The following is a 12,715-nucleotide window of genomic DNA, read 5'->3' as shown; positions in this document are numbered from 1 at the left end:
TGTTGAATTTCTGGACATAGGAGCTTTGGAATTAAAACAAATTGAGACCCCCATCCCCCAACCCCCCCCAAAAGACACGTTTTTTCAGTTCAAAATCAGCGTCCATGCCAGTTAGCAGATCACATCCAGGGCAATGTTTTTACAATACCAAACACATTTAACCAGAATCCATATTCTCAAGTTCTGTACACATTCCAGGCTGGGGCTTTTTGGATCTGCTCATAAAACAAGTTCACAGCAGACAGGCGATTTCAAGTTTCGTTAAGTTCTTCCCTTTACGTTTCAGTCATTGTTGCCACAAATACACCAACATGATATAAATTAGGAACTGAAAGTGGAGGTAATATGTCTTCCCACAGAAAAGTTTCTTCCTGTGTGGACTACTGCTCCACCCTCCTGAGCTTCCTGAGTACAGCTCAGGCTAGAGCTTTTCCTTTCGGGATAGTGTCCTCACCAGTCAGACTTTGAATGGTGGCTGATGGTTTACAGTAATATTAAAATCCTTCATTTGGAACAGTATTCAAACTCATTCTTGTCCTGCTCATCTCCACAATTTGGTTTGAACATTTTCTTGCAGTTGCTAAAGAAAGTAATTTCTTCATATTCATTTGCTGCAGTATAGGCCGTTTCAGTTGATGACAGGTCCTTTTTGACATTCAAGCTGTAAAATAGGGATAGGTCAGGCTGTGATGTCCCAAACAGTCCTGTTGCATTTCCAACAGGCAAGAAGGACTGACATGAGAAACAACATCACTGCAGGCGTGGCCAGTACTGTGACATGTCTGCTTCACTTCCTGGAACTTGGACTGGAACTGAGACACCAGGGGAAATCAGACCTGGTAAGAGGAGAGCAGAAGGGTTTTTAGATTATAGTTACAGAATAAGACAGACATTACACAACAAACATGTTGAGTCCACACGGAGTCCAAACTGTGCATATGTCATGGAAAGAGCTAAGAGAAAGCCTGTACAGTTTCTTGGGTTGCACCGATAATCAATACAGAACAATCTGAGATTATTTTGAAACTTTGTAAAAAATGTCCGTCTACATGTTTTAGTTTTAATCTGACAAACTCTGCTGGACCTTCCATCTTTACAAAGTAATGTGGTACAGCTAAGCATTGTCTGAGCTTTATTTTTATGTCCAAAAGTAACAAAACATGACAAATGCAGAATCTTGGGGAAATGCGTACAAAAAGCACAACATACTTAGAATATTTCCTTTTGATGGAATGCTGCAGAAAACTGCACAAAATAGGTGAACTTTTTGTTGTGCAGCTCGAATGGGTTTGCTTATGCTGCAAGTCTTGTTTTTTTGTATGTAATTGGTATTAAATGATCCAGTCTGTTTCCTGTTATACTTTTTGACAATTTTAATATTCCAGGAATTATTTAAAGGAACAACCTTATTACACCGAAATATTCAAACCCAAGACACCATGTTTTAATGGCTACATCACTGCTCATCAGCAGGGTGTAACAAACCTGACACAAAAATTGAAAAATCAGGAGGAGGGGGTGTGTAGAATATCAAACAGTTGCCAGTTAGTAACTTCCTACCTGTTGACGATGTTGCAGAGGAGGTCATTGACTGGCTGTTGATGTGTGGCTGCATGTGTGGAGGAGTGTATGTCTCATAACTTCTTCCATTTACAGTGGGGCTGGTGGGCAGCATGCAGGAATAAGAGGTCTGACTGGAAGCCTGAAAGCATACATTAATGTTACCCATTAAAACAACAGAATGTAACACTCTGATTCACTATTGGAAAAGGGTCATGCAAGATTGCCAGTGTTGTTACATCCTCGTAACTATCAAGGTAAGACTCCATAGTATATTTTCTGAGTTAGAAGCTAGGTAGACCTGAGGCTGGAGCTTAACACCGACTCCAGAAACACAAAGAGGCAAAAGGTATGAGCAAAGCACACTAATTATTCTGTTCTTGGCTGTTGGCTGAAAGTCTCCAGTCTCCCCACTATCTAAAAATATCAACACCCAGTGGCTTAACTTTATTTTTGATGGACCTTTGACAGAAAAAATCCCCACAATGACTGGAAAGGTGGAATGTTTCAGCAGTCTTGTAAAATAATCTTACTTGCATAGGCAGGCTGGCAGCCATACTGAAGCTGGGCATGGCTGGTAGACTGTAGCTGTTGGAGAGAACTGGATCTGACCTTCCCAACATGGATCCCGATGAGAAGGATACTAGAGACAGAGAGATGTGAGACATGGAGAGAACAAACAGATCTGTAGCGTCCCAGGCAAAGCAATTAACACACAAACTAGGGAGACAGTTGGTCCAAGACATTGTTTTACAAGTCATGGGTCACATGTTAATCTCAAATTGGAGCAGGTAAACCGTTAATTTTGGAGTTAGTGGTTCAGTTCTCTTGTCAGAAATCCTATTGGAATTAATGAAGAACAATAGTATAGTTATATTTTCACAAGCATGTATAAGAAAATGTAGTTTGAGCTAGTTAGAGCTCTGATGTGATGTGGTTTACCATGGTAGTACTGAGAGGGCGAGGACACAAGCTAGACAACAGTAAACTATTAATGATGTGTGAATATGTAGCCAAACTGTTTCAAGCATGTGTTTACAGGATGTCACAGACTGTTTCATGTTGTTAAAATTGTAGTCACCAAAATATGTCTAAATACTTAGCCTAACATTAGTATCTTACACCGAGAGCAAACAGTCGTAACAGAGTTGCATATGACAACCAGCTAACCATGCCTTTTATTTGGATGTATTTGGCTGAAAATATGTCTATATACTATGTATACCATGTGATGTGGACATATTTTGCTTTGGACCAGAGAAGTATGAAACAAAATGGTTCCATAACCAGCCCTTCACTTTAGTTATTGTAGGGTTCCACAGCAACCGACACAGTGCCATTTTACTCTGTTTAGTGGGACACTTGAACAGGACAGAGCCATTTTTATTATTATTATTATATTATTATATTATCATATTATTATTATTTATTAAAGTATTAGTAACTTTTATGACAAGTCGCAATGTGTTCAGGGAAAAAGGGCCTGTTACACTTTACAAAAAAAGATCAAGTTGTGGTGGACTAACCACTGAAACAATAACATAAGTTATTAGGTTGGAAATAAGTGCTTGTCAAATGTATGTTGTATGCAGTAGGCCCGAGGGGTGAATTGTTAGCAAAATGACCAAAATACATCCCCCTTGTTAACCTGCCAGGTTCCTCTAGTAGCAGAGAGTCCAGGTACAGAGAGGTTGTTTAGTCAAATATGTTAGTCTGCCTGACTCATTGATCTTTAATCTGACTGAGGGTTGTGGCCTGACCATGGCTGTGACATATCATAACTGTGCTGATAAATCCATGGTGCTGTCAGTGGTGATCATCTCTCAGTCCCAGCCTTTTGTCACTTTAGTCAACAATATTCTATAAACTCTATACTATAAATACTCAGTTCTATAGTAGTTTGTATTATGTAACCAATATACTCTATAGAGTTATGTCACCTTCATGATCAAAGTGACAAGTAAGATGTAATAATGCGTAGTAACGTATTGTCACAGAAGAGTGAGGGGCTCATAGAGACACACTGCTGCCTGCATTATTCCTGTAATATTTCTACAATCATCATCATAGTGTCTTTGACTACAGATATAGTTTTTACTCAAGGGTTTCAGTTAGGGTTTGGGCCATCCCTCCTGTTAAAAATGATAAATCACAGATTTACCATATATATTACATGTGTCTTTGTCAGTACCTGGTGTAGTAGGTTGTGGCAGAGGCTGGTAAACACTGGCGTTGAAGCTGCTGCTGATGGGAATATGGTTGGCGGAGTTGGACACCTGACGGCGTTGATTTCTCAACTTTTCCTCTCTTCTCCACTTTGCTCGTCTGTTGGAAAACCAAACCTGCACGTTCCAGAATAGAAAACATGGGTTGTTATAATGGTTAAAGGACGTGTTGACATGTCAGGTCTTTATTAGAACAAAACTGACGAATGTCCATTCATACACTGAAAGTGTTATTGGTTTATCTAATAGTTCTTCCTGTCCACACTTTAGTGAGGAGTAAATACATGGTTTTTATTCTATGCAAAAATACAAAACTACCTAATTAAAAACACTCAAACAAAGAATCCCTTCACAGCCAGTGTGGACTGGGGAAACAATTACAGCAACTGTAAACAATTTGAATGTGGACAGGTCAGTTGCTCTAAGATAGATTTGAATAGATCTTTTTCAAGCTTCCTTCAAGGTTGTCCGAGACTGATTATCACTAATTGCATACTAATAATATTATCTAATGAAAACCATACATTATTACAACACGCACACACACACGCGCGCGCGCGCGCGCGCGCACACACACACACACACACACACACACACAAACAAACAAACTTGTAAGCTTTAAAAAATAGTCTACCAAGAGTTTACCTGAATTCTTGCCTCTGGGAGGTCTATTTTGTTGGCAAGGCGTTCTCGGGCAAACACATCTGGATAGTGAGTCCTTTCAAATTCTAGAACAAAGACAAACTGTGTCATTACATGATAGCATTAGTCAGACTCAGAATCAGTATTCCTTTATTGTCTCACAACAGGGAAATTTGTTTGCCACAGCAGCCAAATGACAGAATATTTACCAAAAAACAATAACAATAGCCAAAAATTAACAATATACAAATTAAAAAGGTAAGAAATAGAATAGACTTGTATATACATATAAACATGATATTGTACGAAATTTACAGCAGTGAATTTTTATTTACAATATAAATAACAAATATGGGTATTAAGAAAATTGACAGTGCAGAGTGCAGAGTGAGGTCTATTGGGAGCAGTGCTGATTGTAGACTCTGACAGCAGCAGGAAGGAAGGACCTGCGATACCTCTCCTTCACACACTTAGGGTGTATCAGTCTGTTGCTGAAGGAGCTGCCCAGTGCTGTGAAAGTGACCTGCAGGGGGTGGGACCCCTTCACCAGCAGCGATGACAGCTTGTCCATCATCCTGCTGTCTCCAACCACCTGCACTGGGTCAAGAGGGCATCCCAGGATGGAGCTGGCCTTCTTGATAAGTTTATCAAATCTCCTCCTGCCTGCTGCCGAGATGCTGCTGCTCCAGCAGACTACTCCATAGAAAATGGCTGATGCCACCACAGAGTCATAGAAAGAAGTCAGGAGTGCCCCCTGCACTCCAAAGGACCTGAGCTTCCTCAGCAGATGGAGTCTGCTCTGACCTTTCTTGTATGTTGCTGCAGTGTGATCAGTCCAGTCCAGTTTATTGTTCAGGTGAACTCCCAGGTACTTGTAAGATGTCACCATCTCAATGTCCACCAGCAGCTCTTTGGTCTTCCCGACGTTGAGCTGGAGGTGGTTGAAAGCACTGGAGAAATCAAAGAACATGATCCTCACAGTGCTTTCAGGCTTCTCCAGGTGGGACAGTGATCTGTCCAGGAGGAAGATGATGGCGTCGTCCACTCCGATGCCAGGTTGATATGCAAACTGGAGTGGGTCCATAAAAGGACCCACCAGAGGGCGGAGATGGACGAGGAACAGCCACTCCAGGGTCTTCATCAGGTGTGAAGTGAGAGCAACTGGTCTGTAGCTGTTGAAGTCCTAAGGGTGAGGGATCTTTGGTACTGGTACCACGCAGGAGGTTTTCCACAGCAGTGGCACTTTTACCAGCTTCAGGCTCATGTTGAAGAAGTACTCCACAATCCTGCACAGCTGGTCTGCACAGGACTTGAGGAGCCTGGCGCTGATCCCATCTGGACCCGTGGCCTTCTTCACCTTCATCTTCCTAAACTGATTTCTCACCTGGATAGTGGGATAGTGGATAGTTTTGCTATGTCTAATTGATATACTATATCTTGGACAGTAAATTTGGAGTGAAGACAGTGAGGCAGTGATTTCCAGCATTCGCAATACTAAAGTACTTTGAGGGGCTCTGCTACATTAGAATTTAACTTCAGAAGATCTCACAATTAGTAAATAAATTTTTTTTTTGTCTGACAAACTGCACAACTCACATTATGACACAGAACCGGCCCGAGGCATAAGCGAACTAAGCGGCTGCTTGGGGGCCCCCCATCGAGAAAACATTTTTTATTTTTTTTATTTTTTACTTTTGGCCGCTTGAGGTCAATCGTAAATCAGAACATAAATGAAAAACTATTTACACCATGCATGCAATACAGCTATGTTGCTTTTATTTTGAAAATGGTGCTTTTGTTTTTTTATTTACATGCGGATGCGCATGTACGCACAAGCGTGGACAGCTATAGATGATGCTGATGCTAGCAACTAGCCCTCAAAGTGTCAGCTCACGCCAAAAAAAGAAAGATTGATACCGAATGTCGTATTTTTAACAAGACATGGACTGCTAAATATTTATTTACAGAAGTCAAAGGTAAAGCCGTGTGCTTAGTTTGTGGTGCAGAGGTCGCAAAGAGCGGGCAAGGGAGTCAGATGCTTTGCTTTTTACCAAACTTCACACATCCAGAGATGCAGCTGTCAAGACAAGTAATGTCATATCCCACAGAATCGCTAGAAACAGTAAACCGTTTATTAAGGAGTGTTTGTTGGACTCTGTAGCACTAATATGCCCGGAGAAAAAGGAGGCTTTTGAGAACGTGCCCCTCTCCCGACTCACTGTAACGAGGAGGATCGAGGACATTGCAGGAAACCTGGAGCTTCAGCTGCAGAACAGCGCAGTCAACTTTGACTTTTTTTATTCTTGGCTTTGGACGAGAGCTGCGATGTACGTGACACAGCACAGCTACTCATCTTCGTACGTGGGATAACTATGGACTTAAAGATCACGGAGGAGCTGGCAGCCATGCAGTCAATGAAAGGGACAACAACTGGGAGTGATATATTCACAGAGGTAAATGCATATTTGAACAAGTTGGGACTGAAATGGGACAAACTGGCGGGTGTGACGACGGATGGTTGTCCAAATCTGACAGGGAAAAATGTTGGACTTTTGAAGAGAATGCAGGATAAAGTGACAGAAATTAACCCTGAACAGAAATTGGCATTTTTGTATTATATCATACATCAGGAGGTGTTGTGTAAGTCAGTGTTAAAAATGAACCATGTTGTTGATGTTGTAACTAAAATGGTTAACTTCATCAGGGCAAGAGCATTAAATCACAGACAGTTTGTTGCACTTTTGGAGGAAAATGAGACTGAACATGGTGCCATAGGCTACCACACAGCTGTCAGGTGGCTCAGCCTGGGCAAAGTGCTTAAAAGAGTATGAGATCTGAGAGAAGAGATTCAAGAGTTCTGTGTGAGCGAAGGGAATGACATCCCACAGCTTTCAGATTTTGAAAATGAGAGAAAATTAATATTGAGCAGAATTAAGTTCCTCCAACACAGCTTGGGTTTGTCATGTGGCCCCTTGGAAAAATTATTTGCCCACCCCTGCTCTAAGGTTAAAAGGTGACTGGTTTGGTGTAAATAACAACTATATTAATACAGGGGTCTACCAAGCCCAGGGGGGCAGAGGTCTAGAGGGACCAGGAGCCCCAAAACATTTGTGGCATGTGAGCAAGGATGGATTACTGAAAGAGCCTACCGGGCCCAAGAGGTCAAGGGGCCCTGAAGCCCAAGTCGTTGCGTGAAGTCACTACCTCAATAAGTCAAAAAGCAAAAGGCTATGAATCTGAACTAATTTAGGTATTGCCCTTCTCCAGCTGGCCATCCCAAAAATGCACCAGAATACAGGAAATCACATCTACTAAATTCAGAATTTTTGGGGGGAGGAGCCCCAGACCCCCCTTCCCCCATTTGCACCCACTTTCATAAAAATAAGGTAGGGGGGGTCCTTATGCATCTGTGCCCAGGAGGACAGTAGTTCATAATCCATCACTGTATTAATACAATTTATAATGTAACATTATAGTGTGACATTTGTGTCAATAATTGTCAAGCACAGGTGACTCCGCGGCGGTGGGAGGGGGGCCCCAAATCAAATTCTGCTTAGGGCCCCCAAAAGGCTTGGCTCTGTTATAACACAAATAGACACCCTAGAAGTTACCTGAGTTATATTTGACCACGCTAGGGCACAGGGGCGATCCTAGGATCAGACCTTTAGGGGTAAAATTCTATTGTGGATGATTTTTTCCCCTTCAGCTAAACAGTTACTTTTTCTTGCACTAAAACAATCTTCATTATCTGTCCACTGTCTCATCTGGTTATTTCTTTTCTCCCTGTTCATCCTCCTCTCTCCCTCGCTGCACATCCAATCACACACAAACAATAAATGGTTATGATGCAAACACATGTAAGAGGAGTTTGGGGAGAATCCACATTTGATAAATGGATCCTATTTCTCGTAATTGCATCCACATTTCCCTCACTTGCGTCGTTTCCTTGCCTAGTCCCTCCCACCAAGTTGGTGGAGAGGCGCGAGGAAACCATGGGAGGGGAGAGGAAACAAGGAAATATGCTTTAAGATGAATGAGACATCCTTTCCTCTTAAGTGTCATGTGAATGATGTCCGTTTGCGATGATGGCTGTAGCAGATCACAGCTGCATCAGCTGTCCATCAGCTTTAACAGCTGTGGAGACTTTAATTCATTTGTGTCTGCACACAACCCCTTGCCAAAAATGCCATTCTCTATATTCTTTAATAATAACAGAACGAATAACTGTTGAGAGATTCAAATAATCAATAAAGTCAAACTGATGTGCCGTGTGCGTAATTGTGTGTTAATGGAGAGACGCACTTATATGGTTTGCTATAGTGCAGGTAATGTAATGTTTTCCTCATTAATGACTTGTTTTATTTCACCCACCAGCAGCCCACCTGATATTAATCACAGTGTTTAGTTTTATGACCTGGACCGCCCAATCCACAGGTTTTCCGCAGTGTCTCTGGTTATACCTGTGATCCACGCATCACTACTGTGATAAAAGCAAACGTGTGTTTTTGTTTGCAGTTTCTAGTGTAATCAGTTAAGACATTTACATGATTAAAGTTATAGTGAAGGCCCACACTTGGACATTAGACTGTGATTGACTTGATTTATGGATGGTTAAAATAAAGATCAGATTTCTTTTTCTGTGTACTGTGTATTCACACTGTGTACTGTGCATTTATACTGTGTACTGTGTATTTATACTGTGTACTGTGTATTCACACTGTGTACTGTGTATTTATACTGTGTACTGTGTATTTATACTGTGTTCTGTGTATTCACACTGTGTACTGTGTATTCACACTGTGTACTGTGTATTTATACTGTGTACAGTGTATTTTTACTGTGTACTGTGTATTCACACTGTGTACTGTGTATTTATACTGTGTACTGTGTATTTATACTGTGTTCTGTGTATTCACACTGTGTACTGTGTATTCACACTGTGTACTGTGTATTTATACTGTGTACAGTGTATTTTTACTGTGTACTGTGTATTCACACTGTGTACTGTGTATTTATACTGTGTACTGTGTATTCACACTGTGTACTGTGTATTTATACTGTGTACTGTGTATTTATACTGTGTTCTGTGTATTCACACTGTGTACTGTGTATTCACACTGTGTACTGTGTATTCACACTGTGTACTGTGTATTTATACTGTGTACTGTGTATTCACACTGTGTACTGTGTATTTATACTGTGTACTGTGTATTTATATTGTGTTCTGTGTATTCACACTGTGTACTGTGTATTCACACTGTGTACTGTGTATTTATACTGTGTACAGTGTATTTTTACTGTGTACTGTGTATTCACACTGTGTACTGTGTATTTATACTGTGTACTGTGTATTCACACTGTCTACTGTGCATTTATACTGTGTACTGTGTATTTATATTGTATACTGTGTATTCACACTGTGTACTGTGTATTTATACTGTGTACTGTGTATTCACACTGTGTACTGTGTATTTATACTGTGTACTGTGTATTTATACTGTGTCCTGGTCAGAGGCTCAGGAACCATTTCTACTTGCAGAATGTGTTTATATATTGATTCATTATCTGCCTCTGTATTCAGTGATATTCTGATTGTGAAATCATCATGTGTAAAAAGAAAAGAAAATTGTTTGTAATACATGAAGAAAGTTGTTTATGGTCCTTTTGTTCTCCTACAGTCAGGCTGACACATTTTAAGTCACTGATGAACCACAAACAAGCTAAATAATAAAACTTGATGGGGACACACTTGAGTTTAATCTGTAATCTGTCTTCACTCTGTATGAAACTCCAGTCATGTTGTGATGTATCAGATCAGTCTGATCCGCTGCAGCGTCCAATCAATAACTGATATCAACTAAAGGGGCGTGTCGGCTGGTCAAAAGACTTCTGTGAAGGCTGCTCTCGTGTGTCCTCACTCATAGCTCTGCAGAAATCACTCCTTGGGGCACAAATAAGAGCTAACCAAGTGGTATTTGTGCCTAAATCTAACCAGACCATAAGCACAGCATTGTATTAAAATAAAATACACAACTGAACCTAAAGAAACGTAGAATTAAAACATAAAGATATGATATGTTTCAACATATCTGTGGTTTGCACAAATGTACAGTCGTGCCATCATTAATCATAAATCACATTAAGACTAATTGCACTAATACACTACAACATGTAGGCTACTGTCTGTTAGTTGACTAAATAGCAGCAGCTAGGCTGACAGACAGGAGTACAAGTATCAAAAATCAGGTTTTGAGTCAAATGAGGAAGATGCAAATTGCTGGTCTTTCATTTTACATCCCCAATACAGTATATATTCAATAAAGTTGAAACTGTTGTTAATAATGTTAGACAAGATCATGTTATCATGTAAACATTCCCTACAGTTGTCTAATTGGTACATTGTGAATCTGACCCGACTCATTCAAGTCAAAGTGACTATTTTTGAGTCACATACAAAATTACAACACTGGATAGCTTGTAATTGTTTACCCATACATATAAATGTCTGTTTTTGGTTCCATGATGTGCTAAGGTATATGACACTGTATCATGCAGTTACCTTTCTCCAGTGCTTCTATCTGCTCCTGTGTGAAAGACGTCCTGTTTCTCTGCAGTTTCCTCTTCAGCTGAAGCCTCATCTGAGTCTCCTCTGAGTCTTCACCATTGGAACTAACTGATATGGTGTTCTCCCCTCCCTCTGAAGGTGGACACTCTGTACCAAGGAGGGAAGGAACAAATACATTGAATTACTCTAATGCTTAGATACACTATCAGCTGGGTTAAGGTGAACTCCTGCCATCAGATAAATGTAGTGAAGTAAATAAAGCACTATCCTCCTCTGTAGTACATGGAAATGTATTTTTGGTATGGCAGCGGCGCACATGGATGCAGCGGCCCCTCTAGGGATCAGCGAGAGTGAAAGTTTTGGGTGTCCTACCTATCCTAGACGTTCAGTCTGCAAAATTTACAGCCAAGAGACTTTACTAAAAATCAGGGTAACACAGGCTGCTAAAACTATGACGCTTGGTTGTGATTTGGACATGTTACACCAGCACGGGATCTTATTGGAGCCAACCAACCGTAAGAAAAGAAAGCGGAAGCAGTGCGAATGTAAACAAAAGAGGGGGAAGAGAGCTGGGATCCATGTTAGGTTAAAGGCTAACCCCTCCAGACCAGCAGTACCGTCGCTCCTACTCTCCAACGTCCGCTCCCTCGACAACAAGCTGGATGAGCTACGTCTGTTGAGAGAAACCCACAGAGAGTGGAAAGACTGCTGTGCATTTGCTTTGGCTCCACGACAATATCCCAGACGCGGCCATACAGCTGGAGGGGATGCTGGCTTTCCGGGCGGACAGAGATGCAGCTACCTCCGGTAAAAGTCGAGGAGGGGGTCTGTGCATCTATATCAACAAAGACTGGTGTGTAAACGCCACATTAGCCACTAAACACTGCTCTCAGCTGGCGGAGTTCCTCATTGTGAAATGCCAGTCATTGTATCTGCTGAGGGATTTCACCATAGTGATTGTAGCCGTTGTTTACATAGCTCCTAGTGCAAATGCTAAAGCTAATGCTAACAAGCACTTGGAGGGCTACAATACATGATGCCATCAGTGAGCTCCTGACTAAACACCCGGACAGCTTTGTAGTGGTGGCAGGGGATTTTAACCACACCAGTTTAAAGGCTGTTTTCCCCAAATTCAAGCAAGTTGTGGACTTTAAAACCAGAGGAGAGAACATGCTGGACCTGGTGTATACAAACTCCCCAGATGCATACAAGGTAACGCCCTGCCCCCACCTTGGCTGTTCTGATCATCTATCTGTTATGCTGGTGCCTGCTTACAAACCACTACTGAAGCGCAGCAAGCCAGTGAAAAAACAAATCATGACCTGGCCTGAGGGGGCAGACTCAGCACTTCAGGACTGTTTCATGCACACCGACTGGGAGGTTTTTAAGACAGCAGCCTCGCAGGGAGACCAGATAGACATTGAAGAGTATGCTGAGGCGGTAACCAGCTACATTGCAAAGTGCACAGAGGATGACATTGGCGGCTGTAGCTCAGGAGGTAGAGTGGGTTGTCTAGTGATTGGAAGGTCACTGGTTCGAATCCCAGCTCCTCCATGTCCCAGCTATATGTCGAAGTGTCCTTGAGCAAGATACTGAACGTGAGATCCTGATGAGCAGTTGGCGACTTGCATGGCAGCCTCTGCCATCAGTGTATGAATGTGTGTGAATGGGTGAATGTGGCAAGTATTGTAAAGCGCTTTGAGCTGCTGGTAGACTGGAAAAG

General features: G+C 41.6%; 1 protein-coding gene across 3 annotated transcripts in view; it reads right to left on the bottom strand.

Moving 5' to 3' along the window:
• Positions 1–750: 750 nt before the first annotated feature.
• The window catches only part of LOC141001017 (paired box protein Pax-6-like), a 34,170-nt gene continuing 22,205 nt past the window's right edge, over positions 751–12,715 (bottom strand). For 2 of the 3 annotated variants that reach the window (XM_073471933.1, XM_073471935.1), the window contains exons 6-11: positions 10,987–11,139; positions 4,431–4,513; positions 3,752–3,902; positions 2,094–2,203; positions 1,561–1,702; positions 751–836 (exon numbers count right to left, since the gene is read on the bottom strand). In XM_073471933.1, the coding sequence (XP_073328034.1) occupies positions 751–836; positions 1,561–1,702; positions 2,094–2,203; positions 3,752–3,902; positions 4,431–4,513; positions 10,987–11,139 (725 nt within the window). The remainder of the gene's footprint in view (positions 837–1,560; positions 1,703–2,093; positions 2,204–3,751; positions 3,903–4,430; positions 4,514–10,986; positions 11,140–12,715) is intronic. The other variant, XM_073471934.1, reaches the window with a different exon arrangement.

Source organism: Pagrus major, chromosome 8, assembly GCF_040436345.1.
Source record: "Pagrus major chromosome 8, Pma_NU_1.0".
Classification (NCBI taxonomy): domain Eukaryota; kingdom Metazoa; phylum Chordata; class Actinopteri; order Spariformes; family Sparidae; genus Pagrus; species Pagrus major.
The sequence above is the reverse complement of the archived record's forward strand: the minus strand, read 5'-3'. Positions and strand labels throughout refer to the sequence as shown.